The sequence below is a fragment of the Canis lupus genome, chromosome 33 (assembly GCF_011100685.1).
Source record: "Canis lupus familiaris isolate Mischka breed German Shepherd chromosome 33, alternate assembly UU_Cfam_GSD_1.0, whole genome shotgun sequence".
NCBI classification, from domain to species: domain Eukaryota; kingdom Metazoa; phylum Chordata; class Mammalia; order Carnivora; family Canidae; genus Canis; species Canis lupus.
In genome coordinates, this window is record NC_049254.1 from 26,348,196 (window position 1) to 26,370,281 (window position 22,086).

The 22,086-nt window shown below is 44.0% G+C and overlaps 1 protein-coding gene across 8 annotated transcripts in view; it reads left to right on the forward strand.

Annotated features, from left to right (window-relative positions):
• PARP15 (poly(ADP-ribose) polymerase family member 15) overlaps nt 1-21,714 on the forward strand; it is a 47,156-nt gene extending 25,442 nt beyond the window's left edge. For all 8 annotated transcript variants that reach the window (XM_038583024.1, XM_038583028.1, XM_038583021.1 and 5 more), the window contains 9 exons: nt 540-618; nt 3,067-3,216; nt 6,348-6,410; nt 8,850-9,017; nt 11,901-12,107; nt 12,192-12,338; nt 16,052-16,185; nt 18,767-18,941; nt 19,249-21,714. In XM_038583024.1, the coding sequence (XP_038438952.1) occupies nt 540-618; nt 3,067-3,216; nt 6,348-6,410; nt 8,850-9,017; nt 11,901-12,107; nt 12,192-12,338; nt 16,052-16,185; nt 18,767-18,941; nt 19,249-19,538 (1,413 nt within the window). In that variant the 3' untranslated portion in view covers nt 19,539-21,714. The remainder of the gene's footprint in view (nt 1-539; nt 619-3,066; nt 3,217-6,347; nt 6,411-8,849; nt 9,018-11,900; nt 12,108-12,191; nt 12,339-16,051; nt 16,186-18,766; nt 18,942-19,248) is intronic.
• The last annotated feature ends 372 nt before the right edge of the window (nt 21,715-22,086 follow it).

Consider the following 22,086-nt stretch of genomic DNA (forward strand, 5'->3'; position numbering starts at 1 on the left):
CCTCAGTTTTGCCACTTAAAGGTTGAGGGAGGCCATTTCTCTGAATTTCAGTTTTATCACGTGTCAACTGAATGTGACAAGAACACTCCTCAGAGTTGCTGTGAGACTTCAAAGAGGATGTATTTGAAGTGTTTTTGCATGGTGTCTAGCACATAGCACACCTCAAAACTGGTTGCAGGAGTAGTTATTATTACCTTTTTGTTACCTGGCTTTAAGGGCTATTGCTACAAGGTACTAACATTAGCACTTTAACAAGATATCAACTATAATGTTCTTTCCTAAGTTCTTAGTTACTCTCAGGCATTTGGGATAGAATTGTGGCCTTTCCACAAAATAAACTAAATCAGCCCTGGAGTTCATTGAGAAAATTCCTAGTTTGAACTGCAATCATATAATTAAAAAGTCTCTGGCCAAGAGAGAAATACAGGGAGAACTATTGTTCCTAATATGATGTCTGGTGATCATTGCTCCAAAGAATTGGATTAATATATTTATAGAACATTGTTATAGTCGGTAACCATATTTCTTTCTATTTCCAGGCATTTTTAGATAAGTTCACTACATGGTCAAGTGTTAATCCCAATGAGGACAAGAATCTCATGGCTGGAGGTAGCCAAGGTCTGGCAAAGTTGTTCTGCTGAGAAATATTTCCCTCTGTTTAGTGGCTCTTCAGTGGTAGCTGAAGTCCAATAGAAGGAGACAAAGCGAATTCACATGAGGCACAAATCAGTGAATGAAGGAGGTGGTGGGGCATGTTCCATTGTCTGAGCACACAAAGAATAAATTATATGGATGTTGTGCTGCTGCACCCCAGCAGACTCTAGGGTGGGCCATGGTCTGGTGAGGCCAAAGAAAAGACCCAAAGACACTGATCGAGGTATAGGTTTATTGCGGGAACTTGTACAGGGAGTCCAGAGCGGCCGGGTGGATGAAGCCTCCACTGCCAGGATCCACATGCAGCAATTTTTTTTTTTTTTTTGCAATTTTTTATATCATAACAACGTACCCTAGCAGCTGTCCCTGGCCCCTCCCCTCCTTGCATGGCCAGCGTTTCCAAGATCAAGGCCTGCCATGGGGACAGTCTTCATTATAAGAGAGACATACAGGGTTGGTCAGCCCCCCACGCTCAGCCCCTGACCTTGAACACTGACCAACATGCTCTTCTGCACATTCCACTTGGTGGGAATAAGAGGCAGGACAGGATCTCTACGTTTTCAAGATAGTGATTAACAGGGGCACCGAGGCTCTGCTTGGCCAAACTAGCCATCCAGCAGGCATCATACCAGATGTGAACAAAATCTGGTAACAAGGCCAGAGTTTCTAAGAAATGGCCATTAAAGATAACTGAGGATGGAGGAGTGAGGCAGTGGCCAGGGGTGGGACCAGTGACCACCCTGTGGCCCCCTTCATCGTCCCCCTGCACTGCTTCACCTGCCGCAAGGTCCTTGTAACAAGCAGAAGGCCTACCTGGGGCTGCTGTGGGCCGAGTAGATGGAGGGGGATGCCCTGGCCATTCTGGGCCCGAAGCACTGCTGTTGCCTCCACATGCTGTTGGCTCACATGGATCTGATCAAGAAGCTGTGCCCCTGGAGAAGTGACTGTGCCGGAGCCCATCCACCATGCTGACCACAGGCAGCCAGTGTCTCACCAGGAGTCATTCTATGGAGGTGTGGGTAGCTGGGAGCAGAGCCCAACCACAGCTTCCTGGGTGTGTGTCCTCCCATTCTGAAGGAATTATCCAGAAAAGGTCTTTGAAGACCCACACACATGCACACAGATAACTGAAATGTGGCTGACACTAAACTTCACCGATTGCTTTCATATATATATATATATATATATATATATATATATATATATTATTTAATCTATACAGTGGCCTCCTGGGCACGTGGCTCTGTTGCCACTGCTTCATGTGGAAAGGGAGGCCGAAGGAGCTTAAGGGATCAGTAGAAATAGCACAGCTGCGTTGTAAAGCCCCAGAGCGTAGAGTGGACAGCAATGTTATGCACCAGGTAAGGGTGATTTCCTCAGAGCAGCCTTCCTACTGCTGCCCCAGTGAGATGGGAAGCTACAGGAAAAGCTCATATTTGGAGTTAGTGAGCTGTTATTTAACGTTGGACAGGGGCGCACAGGTGGCTCAGTCAGGTGAGCGTCTGACTCTTGATTTCGGCTCAGGTCATGATCTCAGAGTCGTGAGGTCGAGCCCCACGTCGAGCCCCACGTCGGGCTCCACGCTCAGCGCGGAGTCTGCTTGAGATCCTCTCCCTCTGCCCCTCCCCCTGCTCCAACGCGCTCGCTCTCTCTCAAATAAATAAATAAAATAGATCTTCCCCCCCAAATTGGACAAATGACCTAGTCACTGCGACCATCTCTGTTTCTGTAAGATAGTAATTAAAGAGTCACCTGGAGGCACAAACTTTCCATCACAAGATGGATCCAGTCTGGAGACCAAGCATACAACATGGGGCTGGGGTTCATAAGAGTGTTTCGTATTCTTGAAGTTCACTAAGAGAGGCGATCTCGGGTGTTCCCACCAGGTGTATGCACACGTATGCACACCGTGTGCGTGTGCATCCACACACTCCCACACACAAAATGGTGACTCTGGGGGGCGATGGCTGTGCTGGTAGTTCAACTGGAGAATCATTTCGCAGTGCATGTGGAAGTCAAGACATCACGCTGTACATCTTAAATATTTACCATTGTCCCGTGTCCTACTTCAACAAAGCTTGAAACAGAAGTCTCCCAGCGATGCCGGCGTGCCTTGCCCTCTGTCCTTCCTCACGCCTTCCCCAGGACTCCACAGCAACCTGTGCAGACGAGCGGACGGTCCAATGAGATGTTTTGGCCTCATCCTGTTTTACTGAGAAATGGATACTCTTCCTGCCACAAAGCATTATTTTCTAATTTCCTTAAAAAAGGAAACCCAGCGACTTGGCAGGCGGGGAGGCATGGCACTGTTTGGTTTATGGAGGCAGAAAGCCAGAGGACTGGGAAGAGAGGGGGGCACACTCTTTTCGTACTTTCTCCAGCTCCTCTTTCCTTCGCTTGCTTTCTCTCCAGGTATGTTCACGATGGTCTCCAGCCCTGGGTTCGCGACATATGAAATGAAAATTGGTGCAGTTACTTTCCAGATTGCTACTGGAGATATTACCAAAGAAAAGGCAGACGTGATTGTAAACTCAACCACAAGGACATTTAATCTGAAATCAGGTATTTTATTTAAGCACTACGCGTGATTGTCACTATTAGCGTGACTCACTCATTTCTGGGAGGGAAATCGTGGCTAATGTTGCCTGGGTCTAGAGGCAGAGTGTTGCAGAATGGAAGCGGGCCCTGGAATCAGAAAGACCTGGGTCTGAATCCCAGCTACGCCACTTAACCTTTGTGTGGCCTTGGAACCATCACTTATCCTTTCTGAGCCTCAGTTTCTCTGCCTGTCAAATGTTGATTTCTCAGAGTCATGAGGTCGTGAGGTTAGGTGGGGTGTAGCAATGTCAAGGCACGATGCATCGGGCTTCGTCTATGTTACCTCATCCCCTTGTTAGCACTGAACTGTCAAAATTGCACACTTCTAATTTACAAAGCTTAAGTTTTGTTTTCATTTCCCTTTTTATGGAACTCAGTGGGCACTCGTATCTCACTTCTTGTAACTGTCCCCTATGTTACCCTGACCCAGAAATGAAATTCAGACCCTTTTTCTTGTTATTTTATTTTATTTTTTTCTGAAATGTCTGACCACCTCCATCAATGGAGCACCTTAGGGCATGCCTCCCCACATGTCTATTTGTGTATAACTTGCACACATATACTCTTACGTTAATATATTTTTCATTACAAAGCATTAAATTTTGAAGTAAAAGCATAAGATAAAACATAAATAGAAGTTTAAATATTTTCTAAGCTGCAAGATATTGTGGAACTCACTATGTAGAAGTAAATATGTAGAATTACCATCCAATGTATCAGTTCTTTAAAATGCAGACATAAAGAACATCCAATTATGTAAAATGTGGTACATTGAACATATGTATTTGTCCCTGCCTGCCTTTAAAATTCCATTAAAGCAACAGGAAAGGAAATAAATAAACCCACAAGGAAAAAGAGAGTTGGAGGGAAACCAATCATGAGCAAGAGGCAGCAGTGTATTTTTAGAATATGAGAAGCAGCTAGCCAGTGGTGAAAACTTCGTATAGCAGGCGAGAACAGTAATCCCTAGAGACGCAAGAGTTGGAGGCAGCAGGCACCTGGGAAGGGAGGGCACAGGTAAAGGGATGAACGTAGAATCAGATGCAGTTCTGTAGGAGGAGCTCTTATACCCATTTCTTCGTCCTCCATCCATCCAATGCACTAATAACTTCCCTTGCTCTTCCCTGGCCAGAGATGGGAGGCTCATTCTGTACAGAAACCACGCAGAGATTCTGGACTTAGAGCAGCAGGCCCGGTGAGATGAGGGTAGGAGCTAGACCGTGTTCCAGGGACAGTTTCTGTACTCAACAGTGAGTGCCCAGCCCCCGTCCCTGTGGAGCTCCCAGAACAGAAGGGGCCCTATGCCCTCCAAGACAGGAGATTGGAGGAGCCTGCTGGAGAGAACCCAACTGCCCTGAAGTCTAGTATTTACCACCTGCTTACCTCACACTAAAGTCTGCTGATCAAATTGAACACCAATACAAAATATATTTATAAAAAATAAAAAATAAATAGAGTCTGCTGGTCAGTGAGCTTCCCTTACGTGGTGCTCCCAAACTCCCTCTAAATGTGGATGGACTAAAAATAATTAATTAATTAATTAAAAATGTGGATGGACCGATGAAGATCATCTGATATTTGAGGAAAACCTCTATTATTGCAAAGTCAGACATCATAACAAACAAAAAGGGATTTTTTTTTTTTAAAAGAGACAATTTGGCTTCTAACTCCCTTATAAAAAAAAGTGAATAAATAAAAGAGACGATTCACAGCACACACATAATCAAGGAGACACAGGTGGGTAGATGGATGATAGAGGACAGATAGATCCTTATAATGAAAAAATAACTAATAATTATTCAATCCCTCTGTGGGCCAGATTCTATGCTAAGCCTCTTTTATCCACTCTTTTAATGTTCAGATAACCCTGTGAGGGAAGTACCGTGCTACCCCCTGTGTAATAGTTGGGGAGCTGACCAGGCCCGTGTTAGCCAGTGAGCGGCGGGGGCCACCCTAGGCCAGGCTGCCCGAATCATGGTCTGTGCCTTCAACCCCGCCACTGAGCTGCATCAGCAGTGACCAAAGTGGTGAAGCTACAGCCTCGATTGGAAGGCAGCCAACTGTCTGTCTACCTGTGAAAAACAAAACATTAAAACCAAAGAACTTGGGACGCCCGGGTGGCTCAGCGTTTGAGCGTCTACCTTTGGCTCAGATGAGCCTGGGGTACCGGGATCGAGTTCCCGCATCGGGCTCCCTGCATGGAGCCTGCTTCTCCCTCTGCCTGTGTCTCTGCCCCTCTGTGTGTCTCTCATGAATAAATAAATAAATAAAATCTTAAAAAAAAAAAAACAAAACCAAAGAACGTAAGTAGAACGCTCAATTTTATTTCAGTTTTGAGATCCATGCTTCTCATTAATATCAGAACTTTCATTTTTATGGTTTTCCATTTTATAAAGTAATCAGGGTAGAATGCAGAAAAAAATTCAAATACCTGCAAAAATATCTCTGTACAAATGGAGTCTGTAAAGCTGCAGACACCGGCCTGTCAGCTGTTGGGCGGTGCCGTCACGCAGCAGCTCAGTGTTGATTATTCAGCTACTGAATGAAGGTTGCTGTAGAAAGTTGAGAAGAAGGTAAACCATAAGAGACACTGAACTCCAGGAAGCAAACTGAGGGTTTGCTGGAGGGGGGTGGGTGGGAGGAGAGGGAAACTGGGTGATGCGCAGTAAGGACGGCACATGATGTAGTGAGCACTGGGTGTTGTATGCGACTGATGAATCACTAAATTCTGCTTCTGAAACTAATTTCAAAAGGTGGGCATTTCTGTGGGGGGCATCAATGAGTTGTGCTTAAAGGGATGAGCTGAACAAAAGTAATGTATAAAAGCTATAATCATGCATTGACTTTTTTTTTTAAGATTTATTTATTTATTTATTTATTCATGAGAGACACAGAGAGAGAGAGAGGCAGAGACACAGGCAGAGGGAGAAGCAGGCTCCATGCAGGGAGCCCGATGTGGGACTCGATCCCGGGTCTCCAGGATCACACCCTGGGCTGAAGACGGCGCTAAACTGCTGAGCCACCCGGACTACCCAATGCATTGACTTTTAACTAATGTTTTTTACCACTAACATGTCTTAACATGTCTTATTTAGGGGTATCTAAAGCAGTTTTAGAAGGTGCTGGACCGGCTGTGGAAAATGAATGCGCTGTACGAGGTATGACCACCTGTTACTTTCGGCTACAACCTATTGCAGATCAGAAGGGCCGAGAATACTATCTCACAGGGCCTATGGGGGTGAAAGTGGTGAGCGCTTTGGGAAAAGGTTGATTCCCTGGGAGAGCAGATACGGGTGCTGTGACTTTGTGGCCATGGGGAGGTGGTCCTTTTCCCCCCCACCTTCCCACCTATTAAAAAGAAACTAGGCCTGGGTCCTAATTGCCCAGGCTCTGCCACTTAGAGTCGATCCTACTCTAGTAGAGTAGGAGGGATCCTGGGCATGCCGTCTAATCTACAAGAGCTTTGTTTCTCTTATCTGTTAGACAGTTCTAGACTCTACTAACAAGGGAGGAGTATGGGAAGGCTGTCTCACAGGTGGTTTTGACGATCAGGACAATGAATGTGAAAAGCTCTGTAAAGTGCTGTATAAATTATCTTTCACTTTTCCCAACCTTGTTCTACTTGCTATAGCACCTCATCTACTGACACGAGTAAATGTGGAGCCTTGGTGGGTCTGAGGTGTTTTCTGACACCCAGCAATTCTTCATTTCTAACACTATCTACCTGTAGAAATAACACTCGATCCCATAGGTTAAAGGGCTCCAGCCCCACTTCAAATGCCAGGCACAAGTCCCAGCGGCCACCTGTACTACTGACCCATCTCCTATAAATTGGGTCATTCACAAAACCCTTTCTCAGGTTTGACAATACCCTAGGATGACTCTTAGAACATCAGGAAAACACTTGTCTTACATTTACCAGTTTATTATGAAGGATACACCTCAGGAGCCGCCACATGGAAGAGATGCAAAGGGGAAGAGATGGAAGCCCCATGCCCTCTCCAGATGCTCCACCCTCCCAACACCTAGGTATATTTACCAACCTGAAGATTCCCAAATCCAGTTATTTAGGAGTTTTTATGGAGGTTTTATTGTGGGGGCGGGATTAATGAAATCATTAGATTTGTGGTTTAGGTACCCGGAGGCCAGGGGCTGGGACTCAAAGTTCCAATCCTCTACCCTTGGCGCGGCCCTTCTGGAGAGCAGCATCCATTCCGAAATTATCCAGCCCACAACCCTCAAGAACCATCTCATTCGCTCATGAATGAGACTCTCATCACTCAGGAGATTCCAGAGTTCTTGGAACTCTGAGCTCAGAACCAAGGACAAACATCAAATCCTTATTTTTTATTATATCACAGTGGGGGAACCTGTAAGAGTGATTGTAAACTCTTTATCCTCCAAAACCGGGACTCCTGCCTTGCCCGGCAGACAGTCAGCTAGGAGGGTGATTTAAAGAAGTCACAGGTCCCATGCTTGACAAACAACTGACCTGCTTTTGCCGGAAAGTCCTATCTTGATGGCTCTCCTCTGATTGAGACATTGTCTCCCCAGTCTATTCCTGGAGAGGGATCAGGGGAAGTAATTCTGATCACCAACATGAGGACGTTCGCTGGAATTTATGGGCTGCAGAGCTGGCCGTGCCTTGGAAGGCAGAAGCAGGGAATGACGTGAGGTTGGACAAGCTGCCAAAGCCTGTGACGCTACCTGGGAGGGGGCGGCAGGGAGGGCCCGGGCAGGGTGGGTGGCTGGGCCCACTCTCCTGAGTTGGCTGGAGCCCTGCCTTCCTCAGGGGCCTACTGGGCGCCTTAAAACAAGCCCTGGTCATTTCCATGTGCTCGAGAGCTCCGAGCGTCCTAAGAGAGGGAGGAGTTTTCACCCTTTCGTGTCTCCACACCACCGGATGCATCACTTTTCTCTCCTTGAAAAATTAATCTATAGCATATGAATTGCTCTTCTGGACAGCAGCTTGGGGGGGTGGGGTAAGAGCTCTGGACACTGACTGCTTGGGTTCAAATCCCAGGCAGTCTTTGCTACTAACCTTATATCTCTGAGCCTCTGTTTAACCTGTGAAGTGGAGGAAATAGTACCTGCCTGCTAGCCTTGTTTTGAGGATTGGGTGAATTAGAGCAGGTTAGAGTGCTTTTGAGTAGCACCCCGAATATTCATCAGTGTAGGTGTTGAGTTAGAGAATCCTGGTCATGGGACATCTGGGTGGCCCAGCGGTTGGGCACCTGCCTTCAGGCTAGGGTGTGACCCAGGGGTCCTGGGATCGAGTCCTGCATCGGGCTCCCTGCAGGGAGCCTGCTTCTCCCTCTGCCTGGGTCTCTGCCTCTCTCTCTCTCTCTCTCTGTGTCTCTCATGAATAAATAAATGAAACCTTTAAAAAAATAAAAAATAAATAAAGAATCCTGCTCATAAAGAAACTGAGCCTTGTCACAGTCCCCGTGGGTGAAGCCAGCGAGATGGAGGGACGCTGGACTTGGTCAGGAATCATCACAGGCTTTCCTGGGGTCGCTCTTTTCATTTCTCGGTGGTCGCCTTGTTGCTTCCTGTGAGTAATGTGCTGTGTTTTCCTTTTCTTCCTTCTGTTCTAGCTGCACAGCCTCACGGAGAGTTTATAATTACACAAGGTGGCTACTTAATGTGCAAGATAATCATTCATGTTCTTGGGGACAATGATGTCAGGAAAACTGTCTCCGCTGTCCTAGAAGAATGTGAGCAGAGGAAGTACACGTCTGTTGCCCTTCCAGCCATCGGAACAGGTTTGCAGCCTCTCACCACTCAGCTTCTGGATAATCCAGATTCCTTGAGGCTTAGCCTCACGGCTGGGCCCTCGGTGCTGAGTGCAGGCAGGGGCAGTGTTGTGTCTCAGGCAACCCAGCAGCCCCTGGGAGCCCTGTGTGGGGCCCAGGCCTCTGTCAGGCATCTCTGTTCTTTACTGTATGGTCTCCAGGTATCTCTCCACGTTTGGCCCTTAATACCATGGTTTTCTTGCATTTCTCCCGGGGCGTGCTCCGTTTCAGCCTGCCCTCTGGTTTCCAAACCCTCACGACCTCCCCCTGGGGTTTACTGCAGCGTCTCCCACTGGCCCCTCATTTGTGCATTCCTTAGATGGAAATGCTGTTTCCCAGGCCCACCGCGAGTTCCTGGGCATGAAATCCTTAGTAGGATGCAGTCACTGTGCTTAAGCAACAAACTCACGTCTAGGGGCGCCTGGGTGGCTCAGGCCGTTACGTGCCTGCCTTCAGCTCAGATCGTGATCCCAGGGGCCTGGGATCGAATCCCACATCCAGCTCCCTGCTCAGCTTGGTGTCTGCTTCTCCCTCTGCCCTTCCCACCACTCCTCACCCCTCCCCACAGCTCCTGCACACGCTAGCTCATGCTCTCTCTCCCTCTCTCTCTGGCAAAAAGAAATAAATAAAAATCTTTAAAAATACATGTAACTGTCAGAATCCAACTCCGAGTTTCTAGGAACACTTTCCTCCTCCTCTCTATCCTAGTGTACACTAATTTGCTCTTACTTGAAGGTGATACTAATGACCCGCTCCCTGATTCATTCACACTCAATTGCACAGGCTTTTTAAAAGGGCCTGGAGGGCAGCTTGAGGGAGGGGGGGTGTTGCTCAGCGGTTTAGCACCGCCTTGGGCCCAGCGCGTGATCCTGGAGACCCGGGATCGAGTCCCACGTCGGGCTCACTGCAGGGAGCCTGCTTCCCCTCTGCAAGTGTCTCTGCATCCCTCTCTCTCTGTGTCTCTCATGAATAAATAAATAAAATCTAAAATAAAAGGGCCTGGGGGAAAAAAAAAGGGGCCTGGGAGGGCCTTAATAATGCCGTCACATGATTATATGGTGTAGTAAAGCTTCAAGAGCAAGATATTTTAACCACTGTGGGTTAGAGTCACTGTTTCTTCCCACTTTGACTTCTCAGACTTTTCCTGGCACTGAGCATTGGAGAGACTGCAAGTATTTTTAGAACACAGCTAAGGAAACCTTGAGTTGGGAATATGATTTTCAAAATCTCAAATTTTATGCTTAACTGTGATTTTTTTTGATCAATGTTTGCTTTTACATGTAACTTTATATTTTTATTTTGTATTCTTTTTCTGAGATGCATACATTTCAAACCCTACAAAATCTAGACCTGCTCCTGACTCTTAGTTTCCCCATTTTGCAGATAGGAATTCGAGGTTTTAAGTACAAGGTGATATAGCTAGTAAGCAACATTCAAACCCAGGCAGCCTGGTCTGCACATTTCAACCATTACATTTTTTTTTTTAATGTTATGTGGTTTTGGTTGCCATTATGCTCTTAATTACTATGTTCTTAGCTGCCACATTCTTATCTCTATTAGCTATTACCTTCTATTATCACCCCCGTTTTATAGCTGAGGAAATTGAAGTTTGGAGGTACTGTGGGCTGAGTTGTATTCCCCTGCCAAAATCGAGTGTTGAAACCCTAACCCCCAGTACCTCAGAATGTGACTGTATCTAATGAGAGGGTCTTTTAAAAGGTAATTAGGTTAGGGGCACCTGGGTGGCTCAGTGGTTGAGCATCTGACTTTCACTCAGGTTGTGATCTTGGGGAACTGGGATTGAGTCCCGCATCAGGCTCCCTGCTTCTCCCTCTGCCTATGTCTCTGCCTCTCTCTGTGTTTCACATGAAAAAAATAAAATCTTTTTTTAAAAAAGAGGTAATTAAGTTAAAATGAGGCCTAGTGAGTGGGCTCTAATCCAATATGACCAGGGTCCTTGTTAGTTAGGAGATTAGAACATCCATAGGTACAGAGAAAAGGCCATGAGAAGACACAGGGAGAAGACAGCCATATACAAGTCTCAGAGAGAGTCCTCAAAAGAAACCAATCTGTCCAACACCTGGATCTCAGACTTCTAGTCTCCAGAATTGTGAGAAAATAATTTCTGTTGCTTGAGCCAACAGTCATGGCATCCCTAGCAAACTAATATAAGAGGAATCAAATGATTTACCCAAGACCACACAGCTAATCAGTGGAGAGTCAGGACACGAACCCAGATCTTCTGCACCAGGTCACATGCTCTTTTCTCTGTGCTGCCAGCATCCTTCAGTTAAAGACCAGCAGGAACACATGGTATGAGGAACTATGCAGCATCTCACCAAGAGGTCTTTAAGGACTTATTAATGGATTTGAGCTTGCGCTGGGTGGCTTTGTGGTGGTCTCAAGCAAGTTGGGGCTTTGCTCTGGCTTGGATACTTTGAGGAAGCAGACATGGTTCTATGGTTGGGCATCTTACCTGGAAGGGGAGAAGAGTATGGCTGATGCTGTGATTATGAATGAAGCCGCAATTGCTCCTATTAGCCAGGATGGGGAAGGTTGGGCCATTTTTGTGGTGTGGATAGTGTTCATGTTTTTGGCTGTGGTCAGACATGGCTATTCAGTAGTTGTGTTTGACTTAATTGATCCCAGCCACAGAGTGGTTGCATCGGATGACGTCCTATGACTTTGTGTTCAACCAGCGTACACGGAGACCCAGCTCTGAGTGCCGGACCCGCTTCTGGCCGCCGGCTGCTTTCCTCTTTCTCAGCACCAAAAACTGCATTTGCCAAATCTCATCACTTGCCTAATACCTGCAAAAGCTTCTTTTGAGCGCTTTAAGTTTTTCTTTTTCAGGCAGTGCTGGAAAAAACCCAACCATCGTCGCTGATGACATGATCAGTGCTGTTGTAGACTTCTCATGGAAACACTCCTCCCCATCATTAAAAAAAGTTAAAGTTGTCGTCTTTCTATCTGATTTGCTAAATGTATTCCATGACAACATGAAAAAGAGAGAAAATTCTACATCACCTTTCTTTCAATCCACATGCTTCGAGAGTGCACGTAAGATGATCTTTAAAAAATCATGTGGTTATTGCTCAGATTACTGGGCAGATGTTTAGATATTAATGGTCACTGTTTTATCAGTTTTAGGATTCAACAGACAGCCTCCTATAATATGTGGGAGAAGTACAGGAACTATGCAGCCCAGGCTCCCGTCCACCGATTATTCTTCTGAAAGGCAAAATCACTCCTGGGAAACAGGAATTGCGAAGGAACAAGAAGAGAATAGAAGTAAGGATGCAGAAAGAGGGGGATAGGCTTTGAAAATCCTAGCCAGTTATCTCTTTATGTACTTATGGATTAGCATCGATCCTCAGTGCCCCTCGTAGCTGTGAACTGGCTGACCGATACTGGTTTATTGATTATCCACCGCTAGACAAGTTAGCCCAGGAATAGAAGCAGATGGAAGAAGGGAGTGGTCAGAGTCATCCTGCTGTACTACTTCATGAGCAAGCAGAGTCCCAGTTGCTTCTCTGTACGATGTGTGTTTATGCATTATTTTTAAGTGTCTATATTGACCTGCTCCTCTTTCCCCCATTTTGTGGCTTCTGTACTGCTGTGAAAGTAACTAGAAAAGCAGCCTCCTCTTTGCAATCACTGTTCTTGCCCATTTTGAGCACTCACTCATAGAGCACTATGGGTTTTACTAGTGATAAGGTGTGCCTGTCATCAGAAGCCTGTCTAAACTGGAAATTGTTGTCTGAACCTGCCAGTGGGAATTTTGGTTCTCTCTACACTTATTTCCTGACAACCATTCTTGTCAATGTGTGTTCATACACAGCACATATAAGAGCTACGCGAATACACACACACACAGTAAAGAAAATTGAAGATAATAGTTGGATCTGTTAATGCTCTTGCAATAGCAAATAATAGAAAATCCAGTTTAAACTGGCTTATAGAAAAAATTGAAGTTGACTCACATAACTATAAAGTCCTAGGCATATGTGGCTTCAGGTCCAATTTGATCCAGGTACTCATATTATATAATCTAGACCCTGGCTTTCTTCATCTCTCACTCTCTTCTCAGCTGTGTTGTCTTTATCTTCAGGTTTCACATGGTGGAAGAGGGCTGCCAGCAGTATCAGGCACATATCTCCCAGCAGTATCAGGGTGGGTTCAACAGGAAAGGGTATATCCAGGGGCAACGTATACTTACCATCAGGAACATGATGCCTGGGAACAGAGGTGTTCACATAAGGCTGAAATTCCTTCTGATTGAATCAGCTTAGCTCATCATTGCAGTTAGGGAACTGGAATTTTGTGTGTGTGTGTGTGTGTGCTGTATCCTTGAACCGAAGGAGATCACTCTCTGAAGCAATGGGGAAGAGTTGTTCATCCAAGGAAATTCAGGAAAGAAAAAGGGAAAAGGCTGGTGGAGAGTTAAAAATAATACATATCTACTAGAGTACCTCAGGGTATATAAATTAACATTTTTCCCCCTTTGGTCTTTGTAGAGGAAAATTTTATTTGAATTTAAGAGCAATAAGTCATTATAAGTAAAGTGAAAAATTAACTTAAACTGGTTCATCTACTCCGTGTATACACCAAGGATTTAAAATGACTTATGAAATTTTAAAAATAGGAAGGGGTGCCTGGGTGGCTCAGTCAGTTAAGCGTTCAACTCTTGATTTCAGGTCAGGTCATAATTTCAGGGTTGTGAGATCGAGTCCCTTGTAGGGCTTCACACTGGGCGTGGAGTCTGCTTAAAAGTCTCTGCCTTCTTCCCCCTCTGTCTGTCCCTCCCCTTCCCATTTCTCTTTCTAAACAAACAAACAAACAAACAAACAAACAAAAAATATATATATATATAAACAAACAAATATCGGAGACAAACAAAAGATAACTAAAATGAGCAGACCAGTGACCCAATGGCACTTGGGGCAAAAACAAACAATAAAACTGCCTTACATAATCTTTGTTAGTAGATGAAAGTAATAATGCAGATGAAATGTTAGATAAAAGGACATTTGTTGGCAGAGATAAACTTGAATTTTAGTAAGAATTTATCATGTGGACTTCCTTAAAAGAGAACTGAGTTTCATTTGAGCCGATGATACACAGTTGCTTTTCCAAACTATTCATTGATTCAGAGTGCTTTTACTGAGCATGGATTGAATATCAGACCCCAGCAACAAGATTGGGAGCCATGTAAGGAGGTGGGAGTTAAAGCCATTGAGTGTGGATCTGATTATCCATGCAGACTGTGGAGGTAGAGAAGGTCAAGACTGAAGGCAGAGACAGGATTTGTGGTGCGTCATCCCACCTCTACTTGTAGAAAGGAAACTGAGGCAGGGTGCACAAGTAGAGGTGCAGGAGGGCATTCATCCAGAACATCAGGAATGGGAAAATAAGGACACCTGGGTGTCTCAGTGGTTGAGCATCTGCCTTCAGCTCAGGGCGTGATCCCGGGATCCTGGGATCGAGTCCCACATTGGGCTCCCCAGAGGGAACCTGCTTCTCCCTCGACCTGTGTCTCTGCCTCTCTCTGTGTGTCTCTCATGAATAAATAAACAAAATCCTTAAAAAAAAAAAAGGAATGGGAAAGTAGAGTGACATTTATCTTTTAAAAGAGATTTTTAGGAAAAGCACTCAGGAAAGTGCCTGGTACATGGTAAACACTTGAAGAAAGATTGCCATCTCGTGTTACCTCCCAGGAAACTCTGGGCTGTGAGGCACTAGAGCACAATTCTTTTCCTTCTTTGGACAGTGGCCTTTCATGTAACGTTGGATGTGTGAATACTTAGCCTTCCTGGGACTTGGTTTTCTCATTGCTAAATTGTCCAGCCAAGGGTCACCTTTTGTCCACAGGCAGAGTAAGTAGCACAATTCAGTGTGGCTTAAGGGTGTGATTTAAGTTGTTCCTCTCAAGAAAATACCATTGTCTTTAAGCTTTACTCCCTCTTATTATTTAAGATTTATTCATTTTCTTTTAGGGAGAGAAAGAGAAAGAGAGTATGGGTGACGAGGGGGCAGAGAGAGAATCTCAAGCAGACTCTACACTGAACACAGAGCATGCCAGGGGGCTCGATCACACAACCCCAAGATCGTGACCTCAGCTGAAATCAAGAGCCAGACGCCCAACTCTCAGGCTCCCTGCTCAGCAGGAGAGTCTGCTTCTCCCTCTGCCCTTGCTCGTATGCTCTCTCTCTCTCTCTCTCTCTCTCAAATAAATAAAGTCTTTTTTTTTAATTTTTTTTTAATTTTCTTATTTACTTATGATAGTCACAGAGAGAGAGAGACAGAGAGAGAGAGAGAGAGAGAGATAGGCAGAGACACAGGCAGAGGGAGAAGCAGGCTCCATGCACTGGGAGCCCGACATGGGATTTGATCCCAGGTCTCCAGGATCACGCCCTGGACCAAAGGCAGGCGTCAAACTGCTGCGCCACCCAGGGATCCCAAATAAATAAAGTCTTAAAAAAAAAAAAGAACCACACTAAATAAAACTGATAAACATGAAAACATCAATAAATCAGTTTTCATATTTATACATCAGTTTTTTTTTTTAAGTAGGCTTCACACCCACTGTGGAGCCCGTCATGGGACTTGAACTTATGACCCTGAGATCAAGACCTGAGCTGAAATCAAGAGTCAGTTGCTCAACCAATTGAGCCACCCAGGCACTCCCACACATCAGTTTCTAATGGAATTAATTCCATTAAGTTTTCTGGGGAAATTCTCATTTCAAGCTACACTGAACCTAAGTATACCTAAATATTTTAGCTAGGCCATTACTATAGGTCATACTAGCATCAGAGCTATTCATTTCGTCATTGTTTACCAAATTGAGGATGACAAAAGAAGCAGTTGTGAAATGTGTAGCTTTTTGGTTTTTTTCAAAGACCGAGATTAGATGACTGTGAAGCAAGAGCATAGGAAGTGCCTTGATTTTCAGAGGTCCCTGGAAATGGATATTGTGTTTTCACCAAATGCTGACTTCCCAGATAATATTCCTGAACACTGGACCAACATGAATCAGCAGCTGTCTTGTGTGATTGAGCTACATCCTGGACAATCAGAATATGATTCCGTAAGGGCCTTGTTCTCTGAGACCTGTTTCTTCTACAAAATAGAGAAGGTAAAATTGTGTTAAAAAATCGCTTCTTTTAACTATCGAAGAGCTAACATGAAAGCCATCTGTTTTATAACAACTCTTCCTTCTTTTATGCCTTACTGTATTTATTTTAATTAGACTTACTCAAGCTTCATAGACTTTGAATCTCATGGCTCATTCATTAGCAATAATGAAGGAGATTCCCAAAAGTAGCATATATATGTCTGGATGCTTTCACTTACAATTTACAAATAAACCTATTCAAACTGATTAAACAGGAAGAAATGTATTAGGAATTAATGGAAAGTTCAGAAGTAGGATGGTTTTGGGAACAGTTGGATCCACTGGCTTGATGACATCATGGATCTAGTTTCTCTGGCTTTGCCATCCACAGGGTCAGCTTCATCTGAAGGCTGGACTCGCTTCATAATTGTAGGGTAGCTCCTGGTGGCAATCAGGGGGTCTCCGCTTCCTCCATTCACATCCCATGGAAGAAACACATCCACTGGATGAGAGTCTCAGGCTTTGTGTTGAGCGGACCACTCCAGCCGGGCTGTGTCAGGAGAGTACTATATGCTGATTGACTTCGACCTGGACTGTCAAATGCCATCATTTTGTGATCCTATCATGAGACGACCCTGATTGGTTAAACCCTATGAGTCTCCCCACTGAGAACTAAACATGAGTCCAACTCCACCCAAACCAGCAGTTGCTGTACAATGGAGATGAAGTGGAATAGATGTTCAGGGATTCCCACAATGTCCACCATGCTGCATAAAAAATTTTAGTCAGTAAAGTATAGGAGTTTAGTAGAAGGTCATTATCATACCAGGTATATCAGAGCAGGGTGCGACATCCTAGTCCTTTAAAAATCAACCACATTATAGCACTTAAGAAATTGTGCTTTCATAAGCTTCCACATGGCTGACTCACTCTTGAGCAGTGGGCTTCTTAAGGTAGCAGTTGGATTCCTAGTACCTAGCACGGTTCCTCCCATATCATAGGACATAATACCTATTGAGTGAGCTTACTTCCTGAGAAAGGAATCAGAAGACAGAGACTCCTGCAGAAAGGACAGAATTTAAAGGAGGGGATGCTTCATGGATGTTCAACACTGTTGAGAGTACGAGAACCTTCCTTGTTCAGTTGTGTTTTACAGTATCCGTAACTTTCTTGGCTCTTATCCTTCTAGTATAACCATTTTGAAACACCTCATTTTTGGATTAATTCCATAATATACTTTCTTTCCTGCTGCCTCTAGATAAAATCATTATTAATTCATGGCCCCCAGCCTCTGCTGGACTCTCCAGATGCCTGGAATCCTTTATTGCTTCCTCCAGTCAGTTCCCTCATGCATTCCCCATTGCAAAATTTCAACACTCTGCTTGAGGTCTTCATCTCTCTCAAAACAACTTTCCCTCCTTCTTTTATGTCTCGGCTTCTCCTCAACTTCTGCTACAGGTAACCACTTCGTTCTTCTTATTTATGTATTTATTTTTAATAAATAAGATTTTTTCTTTTTAAATTTATTATTAATTATTATTATTATTATTATTATTATTATTATTATTAAAGTTGGCTTCATGCCCGGCATGGGGCCCAACACTGGGCTTGAACTCACAATCTGTCAGTGGCTATTTGACTCTTGGTTTTGGCTCAGGTTGTGGTCTCATGCTTGTGAGATTAAGCCTGCCTCTGGCTCTGTGCTCAGCATGGAGTCCACTTGAGATGCTCTCTCCCTCTCACTTTGCCCCTCCTGCTTGTGCTCTCTCTCTCTCTAAAATAAATAAATAAATCTTTAAAAAAAATAAAAAAGAGTTGGATGCTTAATTGACTGAGCCATCCAGGCACTGCTTATTTATTTGTTTGTTTTAGAGAGAGACAGAAAAAGGGAGGTAGGTGCAGAGGGAGAGGGAGACAGGGAATTTTAAGCAGGCTCCATTCCAGTTTGGAGCATGACATGGGGCTCGATTTTACAACCTGTGCCAAAATGAGATCATTGTGCCAAAATCCAGAGTTGCATGCTTAACCAATGGAACCACCTAGGTGTTCCTTGAGTAACAATTTTTTGTTTTAAGATTGTATTTATTTATTCATGAGAGACACACAGAGAGGCAGAGACATAGGCAGAGGGAGAAGCAGGCTCCATGCAGGGAGCCCAATGTGGGACTCGATCCCTGGGATCACGACCTGAGCCAAAGGCAGACACTCAACCACTGAGCCACCCAGGCGTCCCTTGAGTAAGAATTTGAATATGAGTGAATCTCCAGGGATTCCAGGGAACACACACACACACACACACACACACACATATAATATTTACATATATAGGTAAATATTTTTATATAAATTATAATTTCTGTCTTATAAACTATAGTAAGCACTATTACAAAGTATAGATACTCTTAACCTAGCCTTTTTCTAAAGGCAGAAAACTACCTATTCTCGGAATTTGCTGTTTATTTGCAATTTTTTTCCTTCTCCTTCTCCTCCTCCTTCAGTCCTCCTCCCTCTCCTCCAAACTGCTATTTTACAATCCACAACAAGCACAATATACTGATCTCTAGAGTCATTTTCAAAATGTTTTGCTTTGTGTCATTTGCAGATTGAGAGGATACAGAATGTGTGCCTCTGGCAGAGCTACCAGATAAAGAAAAAGCACATGGACATCAAGAATGGCTATAGAGATAATGAGAGAGTCCTGTTCCATGGGACAGATGCAGACTCGGTGCCGTATGTCAATCAGCATGGCTTTAACCGCAGTTATGCTGGGAAGAATGGTAAGGAAGCAAGCAATCCGGTTGACCAGAAGGTAGCTCTGGGGTTGGCTCTCCACACCCAAGCAGTGTAGAACCATAGATGGCAGCTGTCTGGTCATTGCCAGGGTAGGGGTCTTTGTGCTTCATCAGAAAGGAGGTTGGCAACTTTCTGAGGCTAGAGGGAGTGGATTTTGGAAGTGATGACAAGTGGCTTTGGTGGGCAAGAACTGCATGAAAAAAAAAAAAACTTGTGTCAGGTTTTGGTCATGGTTCTACACACTGTGATGATTTTATGTTCTTAGGAAGGTTTCTATCTTTCTCTTTACAGCTGCAGCTTATGGAAAAGGAACCTATTTTGCTGTTGATGCCAGATATTCTGCAAATGATATATATTCCAGACCAGACAGCAATGGGAGAAAACATATTTATGTTGTACGAGTACTTACGGGAGTCTACACACTGGGACATGCAGGATTAGTTACCCCTCCATCAAAGAACCCTCACAATCCCACAGATCTGTTTGACTCTGTCACAAACGATACACAACATCCAAACCTGTTTGTGGTATTCTCTGATAATCAAGCTTACCCAGAATATCTCATAACTTTCAGGTCTTAAAAAATAGGGTTTTTTTTTCAATCTCAAAGAGACGATTTAGTTGTCTATTTATGAGAACAATTTATAGAGTTTTTGTCTTTGCCTTTGGCTTGTTTAGTAGATAAAAATCTGTTAGACCCCAAAATGCTGAAAACAGCCTTTTGAAGATGCTCTATTGCCATTTGTAGCATACGTCTTTTCTCAGCATATTGATGAGTAGAAGTTAAGAAATGTAGATGACATAATTATAGCTACAACTATTTACAGACACCAAATCTGTAGGAGAACAAAAAACACATTGCTTTTTTCTAGCAGAGAAGAAATAAGATGAATCACTTTAAAACCAAGATGTCATTGTTCTTACAGAACATGTTAAGACATCAAACTGTGTTGAGCTCAACTGTACTGTTAAATAACGAGGCTGCTATTGTGCATCTGTAACAGCTGGGAATTTTGCTTCCTGAAGAAATACTTATTAGCTATAGCTCAGCTTGAATGACTGAATCAAAAGGTATCACCTCAAATCTGTTGTGAAATAAATCAGGAAAAAATGTGTTGTGTCACTGTCTAATGCTACATAACAAATTCCTACAAAATTGAGTGGCTTTGTGGGTAAGGAATTCAGGCATGGCTTAGTTGGTCATTCGGATTTAGGGTCTCTCTCATGAAGTTGAGTAAAGGTGGTGGCAGGGGATGCGGTCTTCTGAAGGCTTGACTGAGGCTGGGAGATCTGCTTCCAAGGTGGATCACTCAAATAGCTAAAAAGTTTTTGCTGGTTGGCAGGAGTCCTCAGTTTTCCCTCCACATGATCCTCTCTAGGCTGCCTGTGTCGCTCATGACATGGCAGCTGGCTTACCCCACAGTCAGCAGTTCAGGAGGGCGAGAGGCAGAAGCCTGATGTCTTTTATGACCTAGCCTCTGGAGTCAGACTCCACCTCTTCTACAGTATCCTGTTGGTTCCATGGGTCAGCTCCTCCAGTGTAAGTGCAAATTGCGGAAGGGCATGGACACCAGTAGATGGCAAACATTGGGGACCATCTTAGAGGCCATAAAATGAGGGAATGACTGATACATTGATAAAATGTTACAAGCAAGTGGAAAGGACTCTAGATGTCATCTAAGCCCACTGTCCCCTCGTCTTTCTCCTCTACCCTCCCCCTCTCCCAGGCAAAAAGCCCTTGAGCCTCCCCTCGACCGTTTCCAACACTCCACATCTTAAGGATAACTTATTCCATCATGAGCTCTAACTGTTGGAAAACTCTTGTTTACGCTGAGTGGAAATCTGTTCTTCTGCGTCTATTGCCTGCTGATCACTGTCCCACCTCCTGGAGGACGCAGAGCAAACTCATTCCTTTTACAGATGGTCACTCTTCAGATTCCTCTCTTACCTCTTTGATGTTAGAGTTAGGTAAATTCTTGAAATACTTAGCAGCTTATTTATCCTGATGTATCACTTATCAAGAGTTAAAGATATCGAAGTGTTTACATAATCTTAGATAAGCACATGCACACTAAAAAGAGTACAGGAAAGTTTAAAACTGTCACCATACTGTATCACTCATAATTGCGACATTCAGAGGAAACCACTGCCAAGTTCTTAAACACTGCCTTCTCCTTCCTACATCCATCTTCAATGAAGTCAAAGTCGTGCTTTATTCAATTACTTAATTATACAATATTGTTGGGGATCCCTGGGTGGCTCAGCGGTTTAGCGCCTACCTTCGGCCCAGAGCATGATCCTAGAGACCCAGGATCGAGTCCCACGTCGGGCTCCCTGCATGGAGCCTGCTTCTCCCTCTGCCTGTGTCTCTGCCTCTCTCTCTGTCTCTCATGAACAACAACAAAAATTATACAATGTTGTATCTGCCTTTTTTCATTTAACATTGTGTTACCCTCATGTTATTAATTTCTTCTGTAAACATAAATCGTAATGGGCCAGTTTTTCCACTATATATTTTCCTTTTATGTGTCTATAATCATAAAGTTTTAAAAAATGTCATCATCTTTCCTTATAGATTAATAATCCAATTTCCTTCTGTAATATATCTGTATTATTTCCCCCATGTTGTTAAATATCTAGCGTACCTTTTGTTGGTTGCATAGTATTTCATTGTATGTCTCTACATAAATGTTATGTCAAAATTGGGTGCCGTATATTTCTAGATAAATAAATGGTTGGATTATGAGATGCAAAGACCATAATCTGCCTTCAATGAGATGCTGCTTCCCGAATCTCTTGGGGGAGATAGAGTCCTAGAGAGGAAAGCAAGCTTAAATAATGCTGTGTCAGTTGGTCATGGGCCTTGGCTCCCATCTCCAGTATAGAATCCTAGTGAGCCAGGTTGGAACGTAGAAGGACTCTTTTTACTTAGGTTAGGTAGGCTTTTATTTGCAATGTAAACTGCTATCATTGTCTCCTCCAATGCTGTCACTCAAGGACCCCCCTAATTTATTTTGCTGTACTTCTGCTCATAGTATGTATGCTGATGTGTTCATTGAACACAGGGTTTATGAATTCATTTACCGGTGGTGGGTTAATTATCACAATGCTGGTAAGATCATTTACAGG